We start from the raw sequence: 23,584 nt of genomic DNA, 5'->3' as shown, positions 1-23,584 counted from the left end.
AGAGGAATGTGGCAAAATGTGAAAGTTGCTGCAACATAAATCCAACAAACTCAATTCAGCATAAATGAAGATTAATGATTCCAGTAATTAATAAACATGTGTGAAAGTTATTTCTTTCATGTAGAGTAAATTCATCTGGAAGTCAATAACATTAAACATAAACATTAAAGAAATTATTTGAATAAAAAACTAAGCCGTCACATTGACCAAACTGAATACATGTACTGTATATATAAAGAAATGTAGAAACATAATAAAATAAATTAATACATGCAGAAGTGCATAAACATAAATATATGAATGAATAGGTGTAGAAATACATGAATGGATTAATAAATGTAGAAATATATAAAGAGAATATAAATAAGAGATAAACTTAGAAAGAAAAAAAAACGTAGAAAAATATGAATAAATGTAGAAACACAAATTAATACGTAAATATATGAATACATGTAGAAATATAAGAAGAAATGAATGATTACATGTAGAAATAATAATATTTTACATCATCAAATAGCATCTATTTTATATGTGTTTAGTTACTTATATCTGCATGTATTTATTTATGTATTTATACTTTACTTTTACGGACTAACATCGAGTTCCTGCCATGGTAGAAGTACTGTAATGTGTAGTAGTATGAGGGGCGTGGCCTCACGTGCACAATCAGGGCTTTGACTCAGCACAGGTGAGCTGCATGCACGCGCCTGTCAGCTGCAGCTCGGGCGCGCGCAGGAGGACACACAGGTGGTTCAGTCTCTAATGTCTCAGACACGAAGGACAAACATTCACCAGCTGCGGAGTGTTAACGTGCAGGAGACACAAGTGCTAAAACCCGTCTGTGTTCCCGGCTCTGTTGCTTCTTACCGACATGGCTTCTCTGGATCCATCTGGGAGGTTAACTGCAGTTTTTCTGGTCGTTTCACTGAGCTTCTCTTTTCAAGGTAAGACTCCACACTAACCTTCAGGTTTCCAACTTTGTTGCTGCTCTGCTGTTTGCTGCTTTTTCCTCCTGTTAATAAGAAAAACGCAGTGAATTCATTAGTCAGTGTGTGTGCGCCTCTTCCTGAGATTGTTCTCTTTTTGTAGATGATTCACGATGAACCATGGTAATAATATTTATTTGTTTTAGGTACAAACAAAAGCAGAAAATAAACCTGTCATATGTCAGCATTTTTTTTTGTGTGAACTGTTTTCAAATGTGTCCCTGTGGCCATCACATCTTTAGATTAGAGCTGGGACATATTCCATGTCATGATAAAAATGTTCATATGAGTCAAAAGATCAATAAGTATAATGATAAATGTCACAATATATTTAGTTTAGTAAGTTTAAAGACAGATTTTTGTTCCCGAGTGAAGGTTGTAGTTTGAAACTCTTCTTTATGAGCAGAGAATGAAAAACACTTGATTAACACGACGTAGACCAATTATGTGTTATACCTCCACATGCACAATGCATTTAAGCATTTTATCAATGTATATTTAACTTTCAATATATTGCTATTGCTGGAAAATATCTTACTTCATTGCACAGTGCTTTTTCAGAGAATTGATGACTTCATGATTTAATGTTTCCTCTCCAAACCTACTTACTGGGCTCCACGCTGACAGGTGCACACTGCAAACTGGTGGTTGCTCCTGTGGGCCCCACATGGGTGAATGCAAGAGCCGGCAGCAATGTGACTCTGGCTTTCCTCTTCAGTGGGGCCCCTGACCCAGTGGTCACCTGGTTTAAAGGAGCCTTGCCTGTCCTTACGTGGACCATTGGCTCCAGTGCTGCACCTGACATCGGTGAAAAATACAAGGAGGTGCTGAAGATCGAGAAGGATGGATCTCTTACCTTCGTGAATGTGCAGCTCGACCACGCCGGCAACTACACCATGGAACTGACAAAGTCTGGGCTGGCTAAAGCTGAGACCGCTTTCACTCTGAATGTGTTTGGTGAGTTTATAACTGGCTGATTTGGAGATGTGCTGCTGTCGTGTGGTGGAGGAGTTAATGGCTGTTTAAACCAACAGATGTATGAACCATCACATGTGTTAAATCTGCTTGTTCCACAGTTTATTTTGGTGTATGCACTTTTCAAAAGTGGAAATCTTGCATTGTAAGACAGAGTCTGCGTAGTAGCGATCGGAGGATAGGGTTGAAGCATCGACACGCGATCAGTCTTGGCTGTCAATCATGATGCTTAAGTTAAGCATCAGGCCTTTGAAAGATTTGTCATCTTAATAAGATATTGCGGTTGTGCATTTAAAAGGAAAACAGGTTTGATAATCCTAATGATTTAAGTGCTTCTTCCTCCTTTCACCTTTTTCTCTCACACAGAAAACATCCAGAATGTGGAGCTGACCGTGCAGCCTGATTTACTCAAAGAGGGAATCGACCGCTTCCTCCTGCAGTACAGAGTGTTGAGAGGAGAGGTGGAGCAGCAGAGGTGGTTGTTCAACGGCACAGAGATAAAGACCAGCTCACACTACACGGTGAAGGACAGGAGCCTGGAGATCCTCAACCCAAACCGGACTGACACAGGACGGTACACAGTGGTGCTGAAGAACCCCCTGGGCCGGGTGGAAGCTCACCGGAACATCACCGTGCTGTGTAAGAACTTTGACATTATTCTTAACCGCATCCATCCATCATTATAGTTTCAGATAAATCTCCTTGATTCTTTGTGTTCTGCTGCAGATGGACCAGACGAGCCCAGACTCGAGGCCCGTCCAGCGAAGCCTTTCTACGTACCCGGGGACTCTCTGAGCCTCGTCTGCCAGGCGGGCGGATCCCCACGGCCCACTGCTACATGGGTCTTTGGTGATCTGACCTTCCCTGACTCCCAAGATGGAGTCCTAAACCGAACAAATGTACAGATCAGCCAAGGAGGTGTTTATACCTGCAAGTTGACCAATCAGCAGACGAAAGAACAGCGGCAGAAGAGCATGATTTTAAATGTTTATGGTACGTGGAAAGCATGGCATGACTGGTAATGATTCCTAAGATGTCGTTGATGCCCTTATGACGTATTAACATCTGATATTCTGCAGTTTTAATGTAAAATTTAAATGTACACACAACTTTTATACATTGCTTATTTTGCAAAATAAAAGTTTTACTATTATGAGAAACAAAACATATTGAATTGGTTGATTATATAATAAAGTAGTAAGGCTCTATTTTGCATGTTTTAATTTGACAATAATTTGTCCTTTTATTGTTCTCAATCTAAGAGGAAAATCTGCTTGTTCCATCAGGAAGATTTAAAATGAAATTACTTGACTTTAAAGTCTTGTTTGAGGTGTTTGCGTTCGATCTGTAGGATTACAAAGTTGTCTATGTATATTCGTTTATTTGCACATATAAAGATCTTTTGAATTATCAGGGTTCATCATCTGACTTTGTTCATGTTTGTCTAAATGTAAACATCAACCCAAACGTGAATAACTAAGTTTTCAATCAATTCTCCCTCTGAACAGAGAAGCCGTCGGGCGACCCGATATGTTCTGTGCAGTCGGTGAATGTGAACGCTGCCCTGCAGTATCACTGTCAGTGGCCGGGGGGAACGCCGCTGGCTCAGCTGTCTTTCCCAGAACTGAGCAACAGCAGCAGTGGAGCTGGAAACTTCAGCTTGACCGTCACCGCCTTGGCCAACTTAAACTGGAAAACTGTCACATGCATGGCGGTCCACCCAGTTGAACAGAATAAGTGCAATATTACCGCAAGTATGTTTAAGATGTTCCCTGGGTTATCAGTCGAGGATTTCCATTTCCATCTTAAAAACGAAAACTTCTGCAAAACCTTATCTTCCCGCAGGTCGTCCTGTGGAGTTCCTCCCAACTGTGAGAACCTCAATCGACTCTCAGGGCAAAATAGTGGTGGCTGTGCAGTGTGTGAGCGACGCCTCGCCTCAGGCTGTGGTGTCATGGTCCAAAGGCAGCGAGGCCGTCGCCAACGGGGGAACGCACAAGATCAGCAGTGACACCACACAGCTCAAGATTCGAGGTTACAATGTCAGCAACTTTGTCCAGCAGAAATACAGCTGCACCTGCCGCAACCCCCTGGGCAGCCAGAGGAGGGAAATACAGTTACAAGGTAGAGTATAGCTGCTCTTTGAAATGAACCAAGTTGTCAAAGACCATATATAAATACTTAAAGCTGAGTTTGGGATCTTCCCAAAGTTTACAAGATAACAAACAGGTCATCAGATGAAAGATGAGGTTTGAAAAGATCTGCAACAAAAGTTTGTTTGTTTTTCTAATTGGTTTACCTCTAGTTTATTTCTAACTAGAAGATAAGTAGCATAAAATGGAAGTGTTCAAATAAAGTGGCAAAGTTGTACTTAAATACATTACTTGAGCGAATGTTATCAGTTACTTTCCACCTCTGACTATATATATATATATATATATAAAAATAAATGTATTTTTATACTGTAGATTTAACTGCTGTATATAAACTACACAAATGTAGCTATAGGAATGAGCTACAACATTATAATGCTGCCTATAAATGAAGTAGTCACTAATTTGACTCTTCTATTATTCTAGATGATACAACTGAAACAATAAGTCAGTTTGTAGATCAAAAGAAACGTATCCTTTTTAAAATGTAAAATAACCAAAGTTTCACATTGTAAATAATTTTCTTCTGTGGGAAATTATAATGGGCATTTTTTTGACCAAACCTGAGATTAATCAATTTAGAAATTAGTAAATAGCAGATAATGAGGTAATAATACAAATAGTTAAAAGTAACGTTTCTCCTTCTACATTTAATATGCAGTGCAGTGTCTGTTCAAAAGACACAATGGCCCCTCAGTCAGAGAGCCAAGTCATACCTGAGGTTACTTTTCCCCTTTAAACAAAGCTCTCCAGTCTTAGGGAACCTTCAGACCCCCCCCCCCGTCCTCTCCTGATGTGCCCCCACGTTCACAATCCCTCTTTCTCCAGGACCGTCGATCTCAGATTTCAGTTTGTTCCCGAATCCCGAAGGAACCATCGTCACATTGACCTGGGAGGTCCTGCCCACCTCCATCGTTACAGGTAAAGCAGTAAGAAGGACCCAGGGTTGATTCTTAAACACTACACACAAACACGCTGTTCTCACTCTGAATCAGATTTGCTGACCTTTACGAATTCAAACACGGGGTTGAAAACAGAAACTGTTCACAGGAGATAGGGGCGTAAATATTGTGTCATGGGTGAAACCACCAGCTGAACTAAAGTACTGTGAAAAGCAAATGTCACTTTTTGTTGTGTCCTCCTTCCAAACTGAATTGCTTTTTCTGCGAAGGGTTTGACATACAAGTGAAAGGACCAAACCTCCCGAGCGAAAAGCGTAATGGCACCGAATCGAGAGGCGCCTCAGACGGATATCGCACCATCCAGCGGAAACCTGGCTCGGCTCGGAGCGCAGATGTGTTGGCCCTCGATCCAAACTTGTCGTACCGGTTTCGAGTCATCCCCCGAGCTCGTATGACGGAGGGGGAGCCTTCTGAGGTCCACCGACTCGGCCCAGGTAGGGTTACGTTTTGAGAAACAGATTTCTTACCACGGGGTTGGGGACGAAGCAGCAGTTGTAAAATCATTGGTGACTCTCTGTGCCGTTGATAATGTAGGAGAAGGGCTGAGTGGTCCTGCCATCGCTGGGATCGCAGCTGGGATCCCCTGCAGCCTTCTCTTCTTGGTCCTGCTGGGCGGCTCCATCTACCTGTGCGTCAAATGCAACATGGACAAAAGTAGGTGCAAGGAAAAACAGAACATAGTTTTCTTTACATGCTGTGATAAATGGTTTTGACACTTTATTTTTTGTGTGTTTTCTAGGTCGGCCGGCGAGATACCCGGTGTCCAGAGCCGCCGAGAAGGTTAAAATCACTGACATAAGTAGAATGGCAAGACCAGCGGTATATAAATGCCCCGAATCCACATCATGATCACAAAAGCACAAGACGGCAGCAATCGTACTCCAGGATGTTTTAGCTTCATTTTTGTACAACAGGAGTTGGTGGAGATGCCATCATCCATCTTTATTATACAGTCTATGGTTTTGCTGATAAACATCCAAGTGCTGAAGTAGCGATCTTTACATTTCAGATCAGGCAAAAATGCAGGTTTTCAAATATTGATCTTCACAACAACTTCAAGCTTTAAAGCTGCAAAAGTCAATATTTTCTGCTGCACCAAATTTCACATATGCATAGATATCAGTTCTTTAAATATACCTGTATATCTTTCAATGTTAGAGAGCGTAGTATTCAGTAGTTTTCACCTAATCCTGCTAACAAACCAATGGTCACAGGGTGAAAACATAATCTCCTTGGCAGAGGTTATACATGATAAGGAGTTTATTAGCTTGGCTTCAATATCAACAATTGATGGGGGCCTTGTGGATCGTGAAATATAAACCACACAGTAAATGTCAAGCATCAGATTCTTTAGCATGTTCTACAATGAACTATGCAGCTATGACTTAGTTTCTATCTGTCTCAACAGGTCATAACAACCCAGTCAGAGATGACTCCTCATCACCTGCTGACAGGAGGACTGAAGTCTCCCCCTGATTACAACAAACTACAGCAGGTAGTTTTGAATCTATCAAAACACGTTGCTTCTTCTTTGTTGATTCCCAGTTAACGATGAAACTTTTGTGTTTTCTCTCAGACTCCCTCTGAACGATCGGTGGCTCTCCCCACATTCGTCCCCCCGCCGCCCGTCAGAGTCGCCACAACTGTCTGAACTTAGCATTTGTGTTGATGTGTTTATTAATTCTGTACAGCATTCTTTATTTTTAATTTTTAATTTTAATCATAAGATTTGTATATATTTATCGTTCCTTTAACTGATTTAAATTTCCATTTTGTCGCAATATTTATTGTATTATTGATGTAAGTGTTTAAGTTATGTCTGTATCTGTTATTAAGAACAACTTGTCTCCCTCCTATTTACCACAACTTAACATGTTACCAGGATATAATTCAAAACACAACTTAACTCATGTCCCAGGTCACTGAATATGTTTTATCAGCAAAATGTCCTCTTTTTTTTTTTATATACTTTTTTTTATTGAATTGCATGTTAAATCAATGTATTACTTCACATTTTATACTCTGTTTACACATGTAGGATGCTCAAATAAATCCTCATTTAAACAGTTTCATATCTTTTCCCACGTGTACTTTATTTAATAGTTTTTCAATACAAACCAATGTAATCCATTGACATTGAGCATGATTTGTGGATGTGCAGCTTTTTGTTATATTTGTGGAGTTTAATACAATCTTTAGTTTCCTTCGGGACTACAGGTTGAACAGTTTGGGGACATGTTGTGTGTTGAGTCAGATAAAGTGACAGTACAGGTTTGACCACACATGGGGGGGGGAAAAGCAGAGATTGCAGAAAACGCTGTATCAACCAACCCCCTCCTTGTCTGATATGGCTGTTTGTGAACTAGGCTAAAACAAAGTTTACACTCCAAGTAGCCGTCATAACATATTCAGACGTATAAGTTCAGACTTGTAACAAGCTTCATTTGATTATTTTAACCTAAATAAAATCAGTGATGCCTGTCAGTGAGAAGCCTGCTCCTCCCTGCCTCCTTGTTTTGGGAGTTGAAGTGATGAATAACACAAGGAAGCAAGATGGTGAGCGACGTCCCCTCTCAACCATAATGGTTGTTGCCAAAACAAAGGATCATATCAAGTGTTGGCCTTTTAAGATGAGGTCACACACTGAGCCCTAGGTGGCGCTGTTGACTTCTGCCTGCTCAGACTCTTCTCTACTTATTTGTTCAGTTGATCTTTTGACCAAAATCCACTAGTATTTTAACACAAGTCAATACGAAGAAGCCACATGTTTGACTCTGACTTAGAGAATATACGAATATATATTAGTATACATACTATATATTAATGCCAAATCATTTTAAAAGCTCAAAAATAAATAAGTTCACTATCAATTATTAATTAACATCAGGATCACAGTGATCGGTAAGTATTTTAGAACCAGGATTATATAACACGTCTATAATCTTAATTTCTTAACTAAATATTTTAGGTATACTTATTTTAAGGTATAAATGATTTATGTTACTGTTACAGTTACAATAAAACAAAGGTTAAATTTAGAATTCTGGTCAAAAATGCTTATTTATATCTTTAGGTGCTGGTTTTAAATAATATAACTTTATTTGTATTGCACTTATCCAAACAAGGTTACAAAGTGCTTCACAAAATCCATGGCAAAAAATGAATGAACCAAAATAAAAGGTATTCAACTACACATCATAGACTTTTTCCATTAGATTTAACATGGTTACCTAATTATTACATATTGTAAATAGTGTATGTGTCAATTTTTATCTGCAGTATTGCTGCAATGTTTCCATCTATACATATTTATGGTGAACTCTGTTTCATTTTAATAAGCAGCCCTGTAGTCATGTGTCTGCTCTAAGCGTGTGTGTGTGTGTGTGTGTGTGTGTGTGTGTGTGTGTGTCACCCTGAAAGAAAGTGTGCATTTCAGCATGTTCCATTGACCACAGCAGTACTGCATGCCTTTGCACATCCACAGTTCCAGAACGCCTGAGAGAACAACAGACGAGCACTGCGCTGCGGCGGCGGCCTCGCATCCCAGAACCCTACCCCATCCCCCAACACCACCACCCCTCCCCTTATGCCCCTGACCCCCCAAAATACTCCCATGCAGTCCGGTGTGAAAGAGTCACGTGGCCTTTGGCCCAGCAGCTCAAGTGCATTTGTTCTGTGCTGATTGTTTTAAAGGATTTTGCCTCCATCAACAGAAAAGTGGAGAGGATAACTTTTTGGAATCCAGCCTAGGGCTTCCTCTTTGACGTTCCGCTCACTCCCGGCTTGCACTCTCTCTCTCTCTCACTCTTTCCCTGAGGAAAGGCTGACACTTAAGAGGATTGATATATCCTGAGGAATTCAGGTAAGATGATGCTGGCCCTTTTGTGAATGGCTGATGCCACATCGATGATAAAGAATAGGGAGTAAAATAACAAAGTAGATATCACGCTGACCAGGGGGTGCATGTGGCACAGGTGGGCCGAGAGGGTCTCCACAATGGGACAGTGATAAGCTTTCAGGATTTTAGTTCAAATCATTCGTGTTTTGGTTAAAAGTGGTTGATTTTCTTTTCAATTTTCCAGGTTCCATTCATGAGTGGTGATAAATATATGGTTTTCTGACTCTCCACCCATGAGTGTGGATGGTGGTTGTCTCTAATGTTTGATTTCTGCTGCTGTGGTTTACATCACATCATCGTTGTTGTTGTTGTTGTTGTTGTTGTCGTCAAACGCTACACAGGGAAACAGGATTTATCTTCGAGGATTTGGACAAAATTTCCAAAGATCTGCTTCTGCCATTGTCTTTTCTTTGAAACAATTCAATATCTAACACAAGGCTCCGGTTGTATCAGCCACCAGCATCTCTCACAGAATTATTAGTTGTGTGTGAGTTGATGTTCCCAGGTCCTTTTCTGACGTTTTGTGTGGTTGGCTGAGGACATTTACATATCTGGGATTTGTGCCGCAGGGGGTATAAAAACAAAACACATGATTTTATTGTGGTTGGTTTGATTACTCTGTCCAGTAGCTCTCATGACGACCTATGTGCCTCCTTGTTTTGTGGATAACTGCATAGTCGAAATATTGTGAGTAGGAAAGTCTCTGGTGTTTCACGTAGTTTTAACCAAGGCTTTGCTCTATTCAAGATTCCCTGTCATTAATTTCATTATTTACACGTGTGCTTTTCCTGCTGTGACGTGTCAAAAGGCCTAAAGAAAGACTATAGCTCTACCCCATGTATCTGCAGGCAGAAAGAGGAAGTGTAAATGTTTCTCAGAGTCAGTATTCGTAGCTGATCTGATTCTTCACCTTCTCACAAATGGTCCATAGGACGGAGTCGCTTCAGTCTTTGGGGAAATGTGGTTGTATAAATTCTACACTGTTTCCTATAGGTCAAATAATAATGAAGATGCTGTGGGCTGGGCAGAATGCTGGCTTAAGAGCCCAGCCCATGTTGCGTGAATAGAAACAGGTGATCTTCCCTTCATCGGATATTTATTACATGCAGCTCCAAGATAATCCCTCAATATCCCCTGTGCCACATGCTACCATCATCACAGCAGAATGCATGTGGCAGCTCTACATACATCAGGCTTTTCCTGCCTTTGCATCAAAGCATTTCTGTTTCCGTCATCATTTTCCTTCTGAATAAACATTACAATTAAAGCTCAATCAAGTTATTTTTGCTTCATTACCACAAGGTCACAACTGAGACTTCTTATTTTCTCTTTTTGAACAGTGCATAAAGCCTTAGCCGCTGTCATAGTGTCACTCATGATGTACAGCTTCATGGGAGGGGGCCTGTTTTGTGCCATCGTGGGGAACATCTTGCTGGTGGTCTCCACAGCCACAGACTACTGGATGCAGTACCGTCTGTCCGGCAGCTTCGCCCATCAGGGCCTGTGGAGGTACTGCATGTCTGGAAAGTGCTACATGCAGACTGACAGCATTGGTAAGTGGTGAAATACCTTCTTGGAATTCCCTCAGATCTTACAGGACAACACGTCTGAATGCAATTATGATTATGTTCCGCCCTTACTTTAAAGGTACATCAATAATTTGTAGGTGACTCTTGTGGGTTAAGGCATGCTGGTGCTTTAAGCTACAGGCTAGTGGCAGCATGCTAACATGGTCACATATCAATGCTAACGTGCAGACTAGAATTTTTATCATGTTTACAAACATAGTTTAGCGTGTTATCAGGCTAAAAGTTAGCTAAGCTAGCAAGTAGTACAAGAACAAAAGTACAGAGGTGGGGATGGGCATGTATTATGTTTGCAGGTATCTCTTCTTTAACCCCAAAAAATTTGACAAATTGGAGAAAAGTTCACTTGAATTATTAGAATTCACGAATGTCTGAACCAGGTTTCATGGTAATCTGTTAACAGTAATCTAATAGATGTCGAGGTGTTTCACCAAAAAAACAGAAAACAATGGAAAAGTGATTACAATTCATGACTAATCAATTTTATAGTCAATCAATCAATCAATCAAATTTTATTTGTATAGCCCATATTCACAAATCACAATTTGTCTCATAGGGCTTTAACATGGTGTGACATCCTCTGCCCTTAACCCTCAACAAGAGTAAGGAAAAACTACTTAAAAACCCTTTTAACAGGGAAAAAAGAACGTAGAAACCTCAGAGAGAGCCACATGTGAGGGATCCCTCTCCCAGGACGGACAGAAGTGCAATGGATGTCAAGTGTAAAGGAGAACATAGTGTCACATGTGTGACTATTATCAAAATTACTGCATTATAAGAGTACTCTTAATAAGAAATATGTAAATAATTAAGAGTTTGCATTTCACTCATAAAATAAGATGCAACATCCTGATTCTCAACATGTGGGTTTGTCATTGAATTGACCAATAAGTGTGTCATATTATTTTAACTTTATTAACATCCCTCGTGATTATTTAACAATACCTTTTGAATAAAGAGATAAATACACAGTGCAATATTCTCATGTAGGCTCAATTATAAAGGTTCAAGCAACTAAATTTGGAATCCTGTGTGGTAGTGAGGACAGTAGAGGGTAATATGCAGAAACGTATTGTAACACGTTAATGTAACACGTTATGTGGAGCAACATGTCTGAGTTCATGTGTAAGGGGTCAGTGTAGGAGGCAGATTCATTCCCATCATGATTTTCACTTTGGAATTAAAATGTTTGTAATTTTTGAATTCCTCTCCCTGCACTTATCCTCACAGTGTTCTCTTTTTCTCGTCTTACTCCTCCTCAGCCTACTGGAATGCCACCCGTGCTTTCATGATCCTCTCTGCCATGTCATGCTTTGCCGGCATCATTGCGGGAATCCTCTCCTTTGCCCACTTCTCAGCCTTTGAGAGGTTCAACCGCTCATTTGCTGCTGGGATCATGTTCTTTGTGTCCAGTGAGTCCGAGTTGCAGTAACCAAATATTGTCATAAAATGTTTTTTTTTTTTTTTGCAACATCACATCGGGCATGAATGACGTGTTTTGTGGTGAATTTGAATATCATGGACAGTAACAGTCCAGTCGGCCTGTTGCAGAAACTATGGGTGCACAGTGTGAACTTCACCTGAAATGACCCTTGTGCTACAGGAACTCATTTTAATAAGTTTCTCTCTCTGCCCACAATGCCAGCTCTCTTCGTTTTGCTTGCAATGGCCATTTACACCGGGGTGACGGTGAACTTCCTGGGAAAGCGTTTTGGTGACTGGCGCTTTTCCTGGTCCTACATACTAGGTTGGGTGGCGCTGCTCATGACCTTCTTTGCAGGTTTGTTCCAATAAACAGGAAAAAGAAAATGAAACGACGTGAAATGAAGTCAACTTTACTGTAATTACTGTTTCTTGCTGATAGTCAATAGTCACTTTGAACTCTTATATAATTATAACACAGTTAGCGCAAACTAAGGAACACTGTTCATGAAAAACAAACGATGACATAAAAAAAATAACTGACTTATGTCACTTTTTTTCCCCAAAGCTTTATTCACAACAATTGTAAAAGAGGCTTTTGAAAATGCACTCGATATATTTTCAATATATACATATATTTTCAAACTCACACAATAAGCTTCAGATATACTGGATAACTAAAAAATAAGAAACACTGTCTTAAAAAAAAATTCTGTGCGACTATCTTGTTCTTGACATATCTGTGTGCTGACTTTTGTATTGTTTTTTGTTGCAGGTATATTCTACATGTGTGCCTACAGAATGCATGAGTGCAGAAGAGTGGCTGGCCCGCGTTAAAGTAAACACAAACTACTGTGTCAAGGGCGCAAATGATGTCAATTCCCATAAAAATTTGCATATCCAAATAAAATGTCTCTTTATTTTGTATTAAAAGGGTCTACATTGTTTTCGAAAGCAACACAGTCACTTTCAACAGGATCAGATCACACTTCAGATTTTTTAAGACCTTGTTTTATAAAGATAAATAAATGTGAAATTTAAGCTCGAGTTAAAACAACTTCTGAAGCATATGGTACTTCTTGCCCAATGTTGACTGGGATTGGCTCCAGGATAAGCGGTAGAGGTAATAGATGGATAATAAATGGAATAATATACAGTACAATAATATCATTAAAGCTGGACAGTGTCTTTTACCCTGGGTTAGAGCCTGTGCCCAGCCTTTGTAACTCTGAAACAGTGAGTCTACGTTTCCTGAAAATTGACTTTTTACTGTTGCAGTGGAAGCTAGAGGAAGAAAAGTAGAAGATGATGGGATCAACGCAGGTGTTGAAGGTGCTAAGCAGCAAAACGTAGTACCTCCATTCTGGGCTCTTACCCTCAATGAAACCCACTAAATGAGAGATATTGTATGGTAGCACGCAAATGAGGAACACGGCTAGAGTCCCCAAGGCCATACCGATGGCTTTCTGCTTCTGTATGCGGGATATCCTGGGGCGGCTGTACACGATCAAGATGCATTGCACGTAGCAGTAAACACAGATTACAAGAGGTACAAGGCAGAAAACAATGAAAAACTCCAAACGTATCGGGAGGAGGACATCCAGCTGCTTCTCCGTAAAGTTCTCATAGCAAACATGGACATTGTCATCAGGGGTTTCGCTGGCCAGGGATGGGTGGTGCACGGTGATGATAGTGATACTGCAGTTTGCTAAGGAGATCAGCCAAATGACTGCCCCCATCACTACTGCATACACAGGTTTGTGCAGCCGATGATAGGTGATAGGGAAGGCGAGTGCAATGTAGCGAACCAGACTGACAGCCATCAGTAACAAGGAGCTGGTGTAGATGGTGGAGAAGAAGATGAAGGAGGTGAGGGAGCACAGGAAGTCAGGCAGATTCCACGTCATGCCTGACGACGTGGCCTCGTACATCTTGAGAGGAAGGATGATCAAGAAGAGCAGGTCGGAGACGGTCAGATTGAGTAGCAGGATGTCTGTTGGATTTGCCTTGACATGGATCTTGACACTGAAGGCATAGAGAGCCAGGAGGTTGGCTGGGAAGCCAATCACAAAGGTAATTATGTACACCGAGAGAATCACCTCGCTGCTCACCATTGTCTACGGACCTGAACCAAAGGAAGTGAACAAACATCAATCAAAATGTAGGAATGATAGGCTGCATATAAAAATGTAAAATACTTTACTTCTTATTTAAACTGAAGGGCTATTTGTACGTTTCTCAGCCACCGAACATGGTGTCTTGCCAGGTGTGGACGGTGTTGACGATTGCTCCTAGTTGCATTTAAAAGGTTATTCACAGAACATGAACAGCTACTTCTTGCAGGTTGACTGGATGCGTGACTCGCTAACAGAAAGTTATGAGACGGGCTTGGACCTAGATGGTTAGCATGCTATGTTCAGTAGAAGTAAATAAATGCAAAAAATGTGTTGATAAGGTAAACATACATCTACTTACCTAATAGAAGACGTTTTAGAAATGTTAAGGTTTCAAGGAAGAAACAACTAGAGTTGTATTTTTTTTTTTTTCTTGCTGTGCCTCGTGCTTTCAAAGATGAGCTGATATAAAATGATATCCGCAAAGAGGTGAGTCGCACTCCAGCCCAGAGTCAAATTTATTTTACTGTATATGGTGCCACGAGCCGACACCAGTTGGTTAATCTTTACTAAAATGCAAAACAGCAGGTTCATTTTGACGTTCATAAGTGTTAATAAAGAACCTCCTCCCATTACATAAACTCTAAACATGATAATTAGGTTTGGATTTCATCAGGCCATGGGTCTGCATTTATTCTTATTTACGCCTACGCGATGAATTAAGATAAACAGATTATTTTTCCACATAGAGAATCGATTTAGGACATCTCTCTCTGCAGTTCCGTGTCATCAATATTGGTTTCGCTTCCTGATAGCACTGTCTACATTAGCATCAGTTTCACTGCAACAGGGAATAAACACGGCCGACTCAAACTGTTCTGAGCATGTAATTCAAGTCAATACTGCTCTTAGGCTGCAACTACGACAAGGAGCTTATTGTATGAAGCAGCAGCAGAAGAAGATATCCTCAGATCAGCAGTTCATGTATTGCACATCAATGCAATACACTTGTGCAGTAAAAGGTTTCATCACTCAGTGCTCTCCATTGTTCAATTACTGTTTCTGTTCTTAAATCTTACTTGATGACAGATGGAGTTTATGTTTTCAGGTGTTTAGAGGCTTCTCTTCTGTCTTGTTGTCACTGAGAAATCAGTCCCACCATGAGGCCTGTTTAACAGCTGATCCAGAGCTTTCTATCGTATCCGGGATCTTCCTCAACAGGTTGATGTTTGTGTGATTAATGGGGATCTACTGAGGATTGCTGATTGTCTGTGCTTCTGGTACAATTCACCAAATCAGCTCTGCATTGAGGAATAAATGAAGATTACATCAGTAAATTAATTGCAAACTCACTTTTTATCGATTACATTTCATCAAACAATGTACATATGGCTACATATTTATGACTTTCTGTAAAAGTAGTAAATAGTAATGAACAGCGTTGGTAATGTTTAGATTTTTTTGAGCGCAATATGTCTCCGAGCTAAAGAAGGAGCCCTGGCCTCCCTCATAAAACGTTACATAACTTGTGCCCCTCAGCTTTCTTTGCATTCTCTCCCTTCACTTTTTGTCCTGCCACCTGAAGCCTCTTCAGCACCGACTGAAGGGCATCTTCATTCTTCACCGAGTCCATCTGTTCTCTGTCTGCCAAGATCTCCCCCACCCGGTCCAGGTAAGCCTCGAGTAACCCAAGGTCATCAGCAAAGTTTCCAATAATCTTTCGTCCTGGTCGACTTTGCCTCAGATCCTGTTGTTGTTGTTGTCGTCGTCATACTCAAAAGCTACACAGTTCATAAGACAAAGCTGCAGTTGTATCAGCATCTCTCACAGAATTGTTAGTTGTTTGTGAGTTGATGTTCCCAGGTCATTTTCTGATTAATGTTTTGTGTGGTTGGCTGAGGAAATTTACATATCTGTGATTTGTGCCGCAGGGGGTATAAAAACAAAACACATGTTGTTATTAGTGGATTTTATTGTGGTTGGTTTGATTACTCTGTCCAGAAGCTCTCATGACGACCTCTGTGTACAAACACAAAAGTACAGAAGTGGAGGATGGGCTTGTATTATTTTTGCAGGTATCTCTTCTTCAACAGAATAAATTTACACAGTACCCAAATATCACATCGGGCATGAATGACGTGTTTTGTGGTGAATTTGAATATCATGTACAGTAACAGTCCAGTCGGCCTGTTGCAGAAACTATTGGTGCACAGTGTGAACTTCACCTGAAATGACCTTTGTATTACAGACTGTCGCTTTTCCTGGTCCTACATACTGGGATGGGTCCAATACACAGGTGCAGTCAACTTCACTGTAATAACTGTTTCTTGCTGATAGTTGTTGTGCAATTGATACATTAAACGTGACACCATTAAATGTTGTGCCTTTCGGCATTCAATAACTTTGGTTATGAAAATGAATATTGAACATTAATATAAAAAAATATGAATATTAAATAATAAATGTAATTGATTAAAGTTACCTCAGGGCACCACCCTTCAAAGGAAGGGAAAAGATAGCCAATTTATTGATTGTCTACAAATTTGGAACTCTGAGTAACAATTTATTCATAACTATAAACAAAATTACCATATAGATAGTTAGCAAAGTTGAAGGATATAGAGTTCTTGACAGTGTAGAGGTTGGCAAAATTTACACTTGTGCAACATTCATTAAAACAACATTTGTGAAAGAAAAGCATTTATTATGAAGATAATAAAGTATAAAAACACAAATTACTAAAGGTGTACTTACTATATACAGATGTGTATGTGAGTATGCGTGTGTGTGTCTGTGTGTGTGAGTGTGCTTTCAAAATGGCGGCAGGCCACTATTTAGATAATGGGACCCCCCCCCCTTTGGAAGGTATACGACATGCGGCAGGGGTGAGAGAGATGTGTGGGGAGATATGCGTGTGTTTGTGTTGGTGCCAAGTTAGAGAAAGTAGCTAGTTGCATGCAAAGAAAGACTGTGAAGATAATAACATAACATTAACTTTGAAATAACTTATAACCAAAATATCACAGCAACACAAATCAAACTTATAAAAATCACACGGAATCGAATAAACAGTCTTTGCTTAGCCTAGTATAATTATTAAGCCCAGTTGTGTTACCCGTCCATGAAATGGGAAAAAAGGATGATGTGCTGTTTGAAGTCCAGTGAAGTCGTCTTGCTGGTTTTGTGGCTCCTGTTTTTGTGGTTCTGCTGTACGATGCAGCTCTTTTGCTGAAGTTCTTAGGCAGGCACTCGCGGCGCTGCCTTTTGGAAGGTTTTAGCAGTCTGCTCCAGTCAGGCCTGCTTGAAGGTTGGTAGAGCTTGGATTGGGAGGAGGTTTCCCTGGTGAGGTGAGCTGCAAGCTGCACCTCTCCTCCTTTGAAGTTGAGCAGACAGAGAGGTGGGCTCCTCTTGGAGAGTTGAGGAGAAACAGGAAGAAGGGGGGAGAACTGGGCTTATATTGGCCTGGTGACCTCATGGGTCATGGGGCCCAGAGTGACCCATAGTTGTTGAAACTTGTGTCCCCGGTCAGTTTTCACACCTCGGTGTGAAGTTGAAGCACCCTGGGAGACTGAGTTCTGGAGGCTCTGGTTCGTCTCCAGAACAAAGAACGTGTGGCGAGGGTTTGACTACACATGTAGGCCCAACTGTAGTTCACAAATACCAGGTCCCAACAGAGTCAACTAAATCAGTTTGAAATCCTCCTTGAATATTACAACTCTGTCTGTTCATGAGAAACAAATGATAAAGTAAAAAAATAAACTGCTGTCACATATATTTCTGTCATTTTCCCAAAGCTTTATTCATAACAATTGTTAAAGAGGCTGTTGAAAATACCCCTCGATATAGTCTCAATAGAAACACATATTATCAAACTCACACAATAAGCTTCAGATATACTGGATAACTATGAGAAAAAAGAAATCTTTTCCTTTAAAAAATATATTTTCTGTCTATAACTTGTTATTGTGCCACTATCTTGTACTTGACATATCTGTGTGCTGAAGAAAATGCCTTTGTGGCACATCACTTTATTTCTGACTTTTGTTTTGTTTTTTGTTGCAGGTATATTCTACATGTGTGCCTACAGAATGCATGAGTGCCGAAGAGTGGCTGGCCCGCGTTAAAGTAAACACAAACTACTGTGTCAGGGGCGCAAATGATTTGAATTCCCATTAAAAAATAGAGAACTTACTGTGAAATAATAAAATTTGGAATTTTGCAAATGCAAATATAATGTTTCTGCATTTTTTTTTTAAAGGCTCTACATTGTTTTTCAAAAGCAACACAGTCACTTTCAACAGGATCAGATCACACTTTTTAAGACGTTGTTTTATAAAGATAAAATAAATGTGAAATTTAAGCTCAAGTTAAAACAACTTCTGAAGCATTTGGTACTTCTTGCTCAATGTTGGGGAGGATTGGCTCCAGGATAAGCGGTAGAGGTAATAGATGGATAATGAATGGAATAATATACAGTACAATTATAACATTAAAGCTGGACAGTGTATTTTACCCTGGGTTAGAGCCTGTGCCCGGTGTTTGTAACTCTGGAACAATGAGTCTGCGTTTCCTGAAAATTGACTTTTTACTGTTGCAGTGGAAGCTAGAGGAAGAAAAGTAGAAGATGATGGGATCAACGCAGGTGTTGAAGGTGCTAAGCAGCAAAACATAGTACCTCCATTCTGGGCTCTTACCCTCAATGAAACCCACTAAATGAGAGATATTGTATGGTAGCACGCAAATGAGGAACACGGCTAGAGTCCCCAAGGCCATACCGATGGCTTTCTGCTTCTGCATGCGGGATATCCTGGGGCGGCTGTACACGATCAAGATGCATTGCACGTAGCAGTAAACACAGATTACAAGAGGTACAAGGCAGAGAACAATGAAAACCTCCAAACGTATCGGGAGGAGGACATCCAGCTGCTTCTTCGTAAAGTTCTTATAGCAAGCATGGCCATCAGGGGTTTCGCTGGCCAGGGATGGGTGGTGCTGGGTGATGATAGTGATACTGCAGTTTGCTGAGGAGATCAGCCAAATGACTGCACTCATCACTACTGCATACACAGGTTTGTTTAGCCGATGATAGGTGATAGGGAAAGCGAGTGCAATGTAGCGAACCAGACTGACAGCCATCAGCAACAAGGAGCTGGTGTAGATGGTGGAGAAGAAGGTGAAGGCGGTGAGGGAGCACAGGAAGCGTGGCAGATTCCACGTCATGCCTGACGACGTGGCCTCGTACATCTTGAGAGGAAGGATGATCAAGAAGAGCAGGTCGGAGACGGTCAGATTGAGTAGCAGGATGTCTGTTGGATTTGCCTTGACATGGATCTTGACACTGAAGGCATAGAGAGCCAGGAGGTTGGCTGGGAAGCCAATCACGAAGGTAATTATGTACACCGAGAGAATCACCTCGCTGCTCACCATTGTCTACGGACCTGAACCAAAGGAAGTGAACAAACATCAATCAAAATGTAGGAATGATAGGCTGCATATAAAAATGTACAATAATTTATTACTGATTTAAACTGAAACTAAATTATGCCTCATATGGGGGCTGCCATCTTACGCTTTTGACCTCACTTTTGACGGCAAAGTCTGCGCAGTGGTGATTGTGGTAAAGAGCAGCGGTATCGAAGTTCTGCCGACACAGGTGTTCTAGTAGTTGAGAATCAATTATGAGTTAAAACCCAACTTACCGCAAAAAGTTGCACAAACACTTGAACAAACCTCATCTGTGAGCAAAATGTAATCGATGTGTACTTTGACTTTTTAGCTTGGTTCACCCACCAGGTAACAATCAAGGTGATTTGGCTTCACTTCTGGGAGCTGTCATGTCGTACATTTTACAGATTAACAAGACTATAGTATGTACTAACAACCATCATTGCGTTTAAAAGGTTATACCCTATGAAAGGCTACTTCTTGAATATATACTGCAAATCTAGAAATTAAAGCTCTATCTTTATGTGTCATTTTCTTTTTTTATACAATAATGAATTAAGTAAACAAACATTATAAAATCAATACAGAAAAACTGTAAAACAAATGAGCCAAGCTTTCAATCTCAGACTCCAAACACCAGATGTGGAAAAATGGTTGATATGGTAAATAAAAAATGTACTTACCTAATAAACAACGTTTTGAAAATGTTGAGCTCTATGTTTTTTACTTGCTGTGCCTCGTGCTTTCAAAGATGAGCTGATATAAGCAATACCTGCAAAGCTGTGAGTCGAAGCTGTACTCTTCTGTACTGTTACTAATGTATGCAAAACAGCAGGTTCATTTTGACTTTCATACGTGTTAATAAAGAACCTCCTCCCATGACATAAACTTTAAACATGATAATTAGTTTTGGATTTCATCAGGCCATGGGTCTACATTTATTCTTATTTACGCCTACGCAATAATTTAAAATACACAGATTATTTTCCACATAGAGAATCGATTAAGGACATCTCTCTCTGCAGTTCCGTGTCATCAATATTGGTTTCGCTTCCTGATAGCACTGTCTACATTAGCATCAGTTTCACTGCAAAAGGGAATAAACACGGCCGACACAAACAGTTCTGAGCATGTAATTCAAGTCAATACTGCTCTTAGGCTGCAACTACGACAAGGAGCTTATTGTATGAAGCAGCAGCAGAAGAAGATATCCTCAGATCAGCAGTTCATGTATTGCACATCAATGCAATACACTTGTGCAGTAAAAGGTTTCATCACCCAGTGCTCTCCATTGTTCAATTACTGTTTCTGTTCTTAAATCTTACATGATGACAGATGGAGTTTATGTTTTCAGGTGTTTAGAGGCTTCTCTTCTGTCTTGTTGTTGCTGAGAAATCAGTCCCACCATGAGGCCTGTTTAACAGCTGATCCAGAGCTTTCTATCGTATCCGGGATCTTCCTCAGCAGGTTGATGTCTGTGTGATTAATGGGGATCTACTGAGGATTGCTGATTGTCTGTGCTTCTGGTACAATTCACCAAATCAGCTCTGCATTGAGGAATAAATGAAGATTACATCAGTAACAGGAAGATTACATCAGTAAATTAATTGCAGACTCACTTTTTATTGATTACATTTCATCAAACAATGTACATATGGCTTCATATTTATGACTTTCTGTAAAAGTAGTAAATAGTAATGAACAGCGTTGGTAATGTTTCGATTTTTTTGAGCACAATATGTCTCCGAGCTAAAGAAGGAGCCCTGGCCTCCCTCATAAAACGTTACATAACTTGTGCCCCTCGGCTTTCTTTGCATTCTCTCCCTTCACTTTTTGTCCTGCCACCTGGAACCTCTTCAGCACCGACTGAAGGGCATCTTCATTCTTCACCGAGTCCATCTGTTCTCTGTCTGCCAAGATCTCCACCACCCGGTCCAGGTAAGCCTCGAGTAACCCAAGGTCATCAGCAAAGTTTCCAATAATCTTTCGTCCTGGTCGACTTTGCCTCAGATCCTGTTGTTGTTGTTGTCGTCATCACACTCAAAAGCTACACAGTTCATAAGACAAAGCTGCAGTTGTATCAGCATCTCTCACAGAATTGTTAGTTGTGTGTGAGTTGATGTTCCCAAGTCATTTTCTGATTAACGTTTTGTGTGGTTGGCTGAGGAAATTTACATATCTGTGATTTGTGCCGCAGGGGGTATAAAAACAAAACACATGTTGTTATTAGTGGATTTTATTGTGGTTGGTTTGATTACTCTGTCCAGAAGCTCTCATGACGACCTCTGTGTACAAACACAGAAGTACAGAAGTAGAGGATGGGATTGTATTATTTTTGCAGGTATCTCTTCTTCAACAGAATAAATTTACACAGTACCCAAATATCACATCGGGCATGAATGATGTGTTTTGTGGTGAATTTGAATATCATGTACAGTAACAGTCCAGTCGGCCTGTTGCAGAAACTATTGGTGCACAGTGTGAACTTCACCTGAAATGACCTTTGTATTACAGACTGTCGCTTTTCCTGGTCCTACATACTGGGATGGGTCCAATACACAGGTGCAGTCAACTTCACTGTAATAACTGTTTCTTGCTGATAGTTGTTGTGCAATTGATACATTAAACATGACACCATTAAATGTTGTGCCTTTCGGCATTCAATAAATTGGTTATGAAAATAAATATTAAACATTAATATTACAAATATTAATATTAAATAATAACTTTAATTGATGAAAGTTACCTCGGGGCACCACTCTTCAAAGGAAGGGAAAAGATAGCCAATTTATTGATTGTCTACAAATTTGGAACTCTGAGTAACAATTAAATTAATAACTATAAATAAAATTACCATATAGATAGTTAGCAAAGTTGAAGGATATAGAGTTCTTGACAATGTAGAGATTGGCAAAATTCACACTTGTTCAACATTCATTAAAACAACATTTGTGACAGAAAAACATTTATTATGAAGATAATAAAGTATAAAAACACAAATTACTAAAGGTGTACTTACTATATACAGATGTGTATGTGAGTATGCGTGTGTGAGTGTGCTTTCAAAATGGCGGCAGGCCACTATTTAGATAACGGGACCCCCCCCCCCCCCCTTTGGAAGGTATATGACATGCGGCAGGGGTCAGAGAGATGTGTGGGGAGATATGCGTGTGTTTGTGTTGGTGCCAAGTTAGAGAAAGTAGCTAGTTGCATGCAAAGAAAGACTGTGAAGATAATAACATAACTAACATTAACTTTGAAATAACTTATAACCAAAATATCACAGCAACACATCAAACTTATAAACATCACACGGAATCGAATAAACAGTCTTTGCTTAGCCTAGTATAATTATTAAGCCCAGTTGTGTTACCCGTCCATGAAAAGGGGAAAAGGGTTGATGTGGTGTTTGAAGTCCAGTGAAGTCGTCTTGCTGGTTTTGTGGCTCCTGTTTTTGTGGTTCTGCTGTACGATGCAGCTCTTTTGCTGAAGTTCTAAGGCAGGCACTCGCGGCGCTGCCTTTTGGAAGGTTTTAGCAGCTGCTCCAGTCAGGCCTGCTTGAAGGTTGGTAGAGCTTGGATTGGGAGGAGGTTTCCCTGGTGAGGTGAGCTGCAAGCTGCACCTCTCCTCCAGTGAAGTTGAGCAGACAGAGAGGTGGGCTCCTCTCGGAGAGTTGAGTAGAAAGAGGAAGAAGGGGGTGAGAACTGGGCTTATATTGGCCTGGTGACCTCATGGGTCATGGGGCCCAGAGTGACCCATAGTTGTTGAAACTTGTGTCCCCGGTCAGTTTTCACACCTCGGTGTGAAGTTGAAGCACCCTGGGAGACTGAGTTCTGGAGGCTCTGGTTCGTCTCCAGAACAAAGAACGTGTGGCGAGGGTTTGACTACACATGTAGGCCCAACTGTAGTTCACAAATACCAGGTCCCAACAGAGTCAACTAAATCAGTTTGAAATCCTCCTTGAATATTACATCTCTGTCTGTTCATGAGAAACAAACGATAAAGTAAAAAAATAAACTGCTGTCACATATATTTCTGTCATT

The 23,584-nt window shown here is 40.4% G+C and overlaps 4 protein-coding genes across 5 annotated transcripts in view; 2 read left to right on the top strand and 2 right to left on the bottom strand.

The window, feature by feature from the left end:
- The window catches only part of LOC117777400 (hemicentin-1-like), a 1,765,934-nt gene that overhangs the window by 1,483,354 nt on the left and 258,996 nt on the right, over positions 1–23,584 (bottom strand). The gene's annotated exons all lie outside the window — the stretch shown is intronic.
- Positions 727–6,852, top strand: vsig10l (V-set and immunoglobulin domain containing 10 like). Of its 2 annotated transcripts, none has more exons than XM_034612194.1 (12): positions 727–944; positions 1,614–1,943; positions 2,328–2,600; positions 2,688–2,954; positions 3,470–3,715; positions 3,807–4,085; positions 4,943–5,035; positions 5,286–5,510; positions 5,611–5,730; positions 5,816–5,856; positions 6,485–6,571; positions 6,653–6,852. In XM_034612194.1, exons 1-12 carry the CDS (start codon positions 872–874, stop codon positions 6,725–6,727), a joined length of 2,109 nt encoding a protein of 702 aa, XP_034468085.1. In that variant the 5' UTR covers positions 727–871; the 3' UTR covers positions 6,728–6,852. The 2 variants fall into 2 exon arrangements, with proteins under 2 accessions (XP_034468085.1, XP_034468084.1); XM_034612193.1 differs by having other exon boundaries at positions 5,816–5,895.
- Positions 8,780–12,867, top strand: lim2.5 (lens intrinsic membrane protein 2.5). The gene is made up of 5 exons (XM_034612256.1): positions 8,780–8,938; positions 10,315–10,527; positions 11,823–11,972; positions 12,206–12,340; positions 12,758–12,867. Exons 2-5 carry the CDS (start codon positions 10,350–10,352, stop codon positions 12,817–12,819), a joined length of 525 nt encoding a protein of 174 aa, XP_034468147.1. The 5' UTR covers positions 8,780–8,938; positions 10,315–10,349; the 3' UTR covers positions 12,820–12,867.
- On the bottom strand, positions 12,935–14,096 carry si:ch211-231m23.4 (free fatty acid receptor 2). Its single transcript, XM_034612232.1, has one exon. It carries the CDS (start codon positions 14,094–14,096, stop codon positions 13,173–13,175), a length of 924 nt encoding a protein of 307 aa, XP_034468123.1. The 3' UTR covers positions 12,935–13,172.

Source organism: Hippoglossus hippoglossus, chromosome 16, assembly GCF_009819705.1.
Source record: "Hippoglossus hippoglossus isolate fHipHip1 chromosome 16, fHipHip1.pri, whole genome shotgun sequence".
NCBI lineage: Eukaryota > Metazoa > Chordata > Actinopteri > Pleuronectiformes > Pleuronectidae > Hippoglossus > Hippoglossus hippoglossus.
This window is presented reverse-complemented; position numbering and strand designations above follow the sequence as displayed.

What these genes read in the sequence shown, in the direction of transcription:
- si:ch211-231m23.4 (XM_034612232.1), bottom strand. Translation starts at nt 14,096, where the DNA reads ATGGTGAGCAGCGAGGTGATTCTCTCGGTGTACATAATTACCTTTGTG.
- lim2.5 (XM_034612256.1), top strand. Translation starts at nt 10,350, where the DNA reads ATGATGTACAGCTTCATGGGAGGGGGCCTGTTTTGTGCCATCGTGGGG. An exon ending in CATGCAGACTGACAGCATTG is followed by an intron (nt 10,528 to 11,822) that starts GTAAGTGGTGAA and finishes ACTCCTCCTCAG; the next exon opens with CCTACTGGAATGCCACCCGT. An exon ending in GCTCATGACCTTCTTTGCAG is followed by an intron (nt 12,341 to 12,757) that starts GTTTGTTCCAAT and finishes TTTTTGTTGCAG; the next exon opens with GTATATTCTACATGTGTGCC.
- vsig10l (XM_034612193.1), top strand. Translation starts at nt 872, where the DNA reads ATGGCTTCTCTGGATCCATCTGGGAGGTTAACTGCAGTTTTTCTGGTC. An exon ending in CCGGAACATCACCGTGCTGT is followed by an intron (nt 2,601 to 2,687) that starts GTAAGAACTTTG and finishes GTTCTGCTGCAG; the next exon opens with ATGGACCAGACGAGCCCAGA. An exon ending in GAGGGAAATACAGTTACAAG is followed by an intron (nt 4,086 to 4,942) that starts GTAGAGTATAGC and finishes CTCTTTCTCCAG; the next exon opens with GACCGTCGATCTCAGATTTC.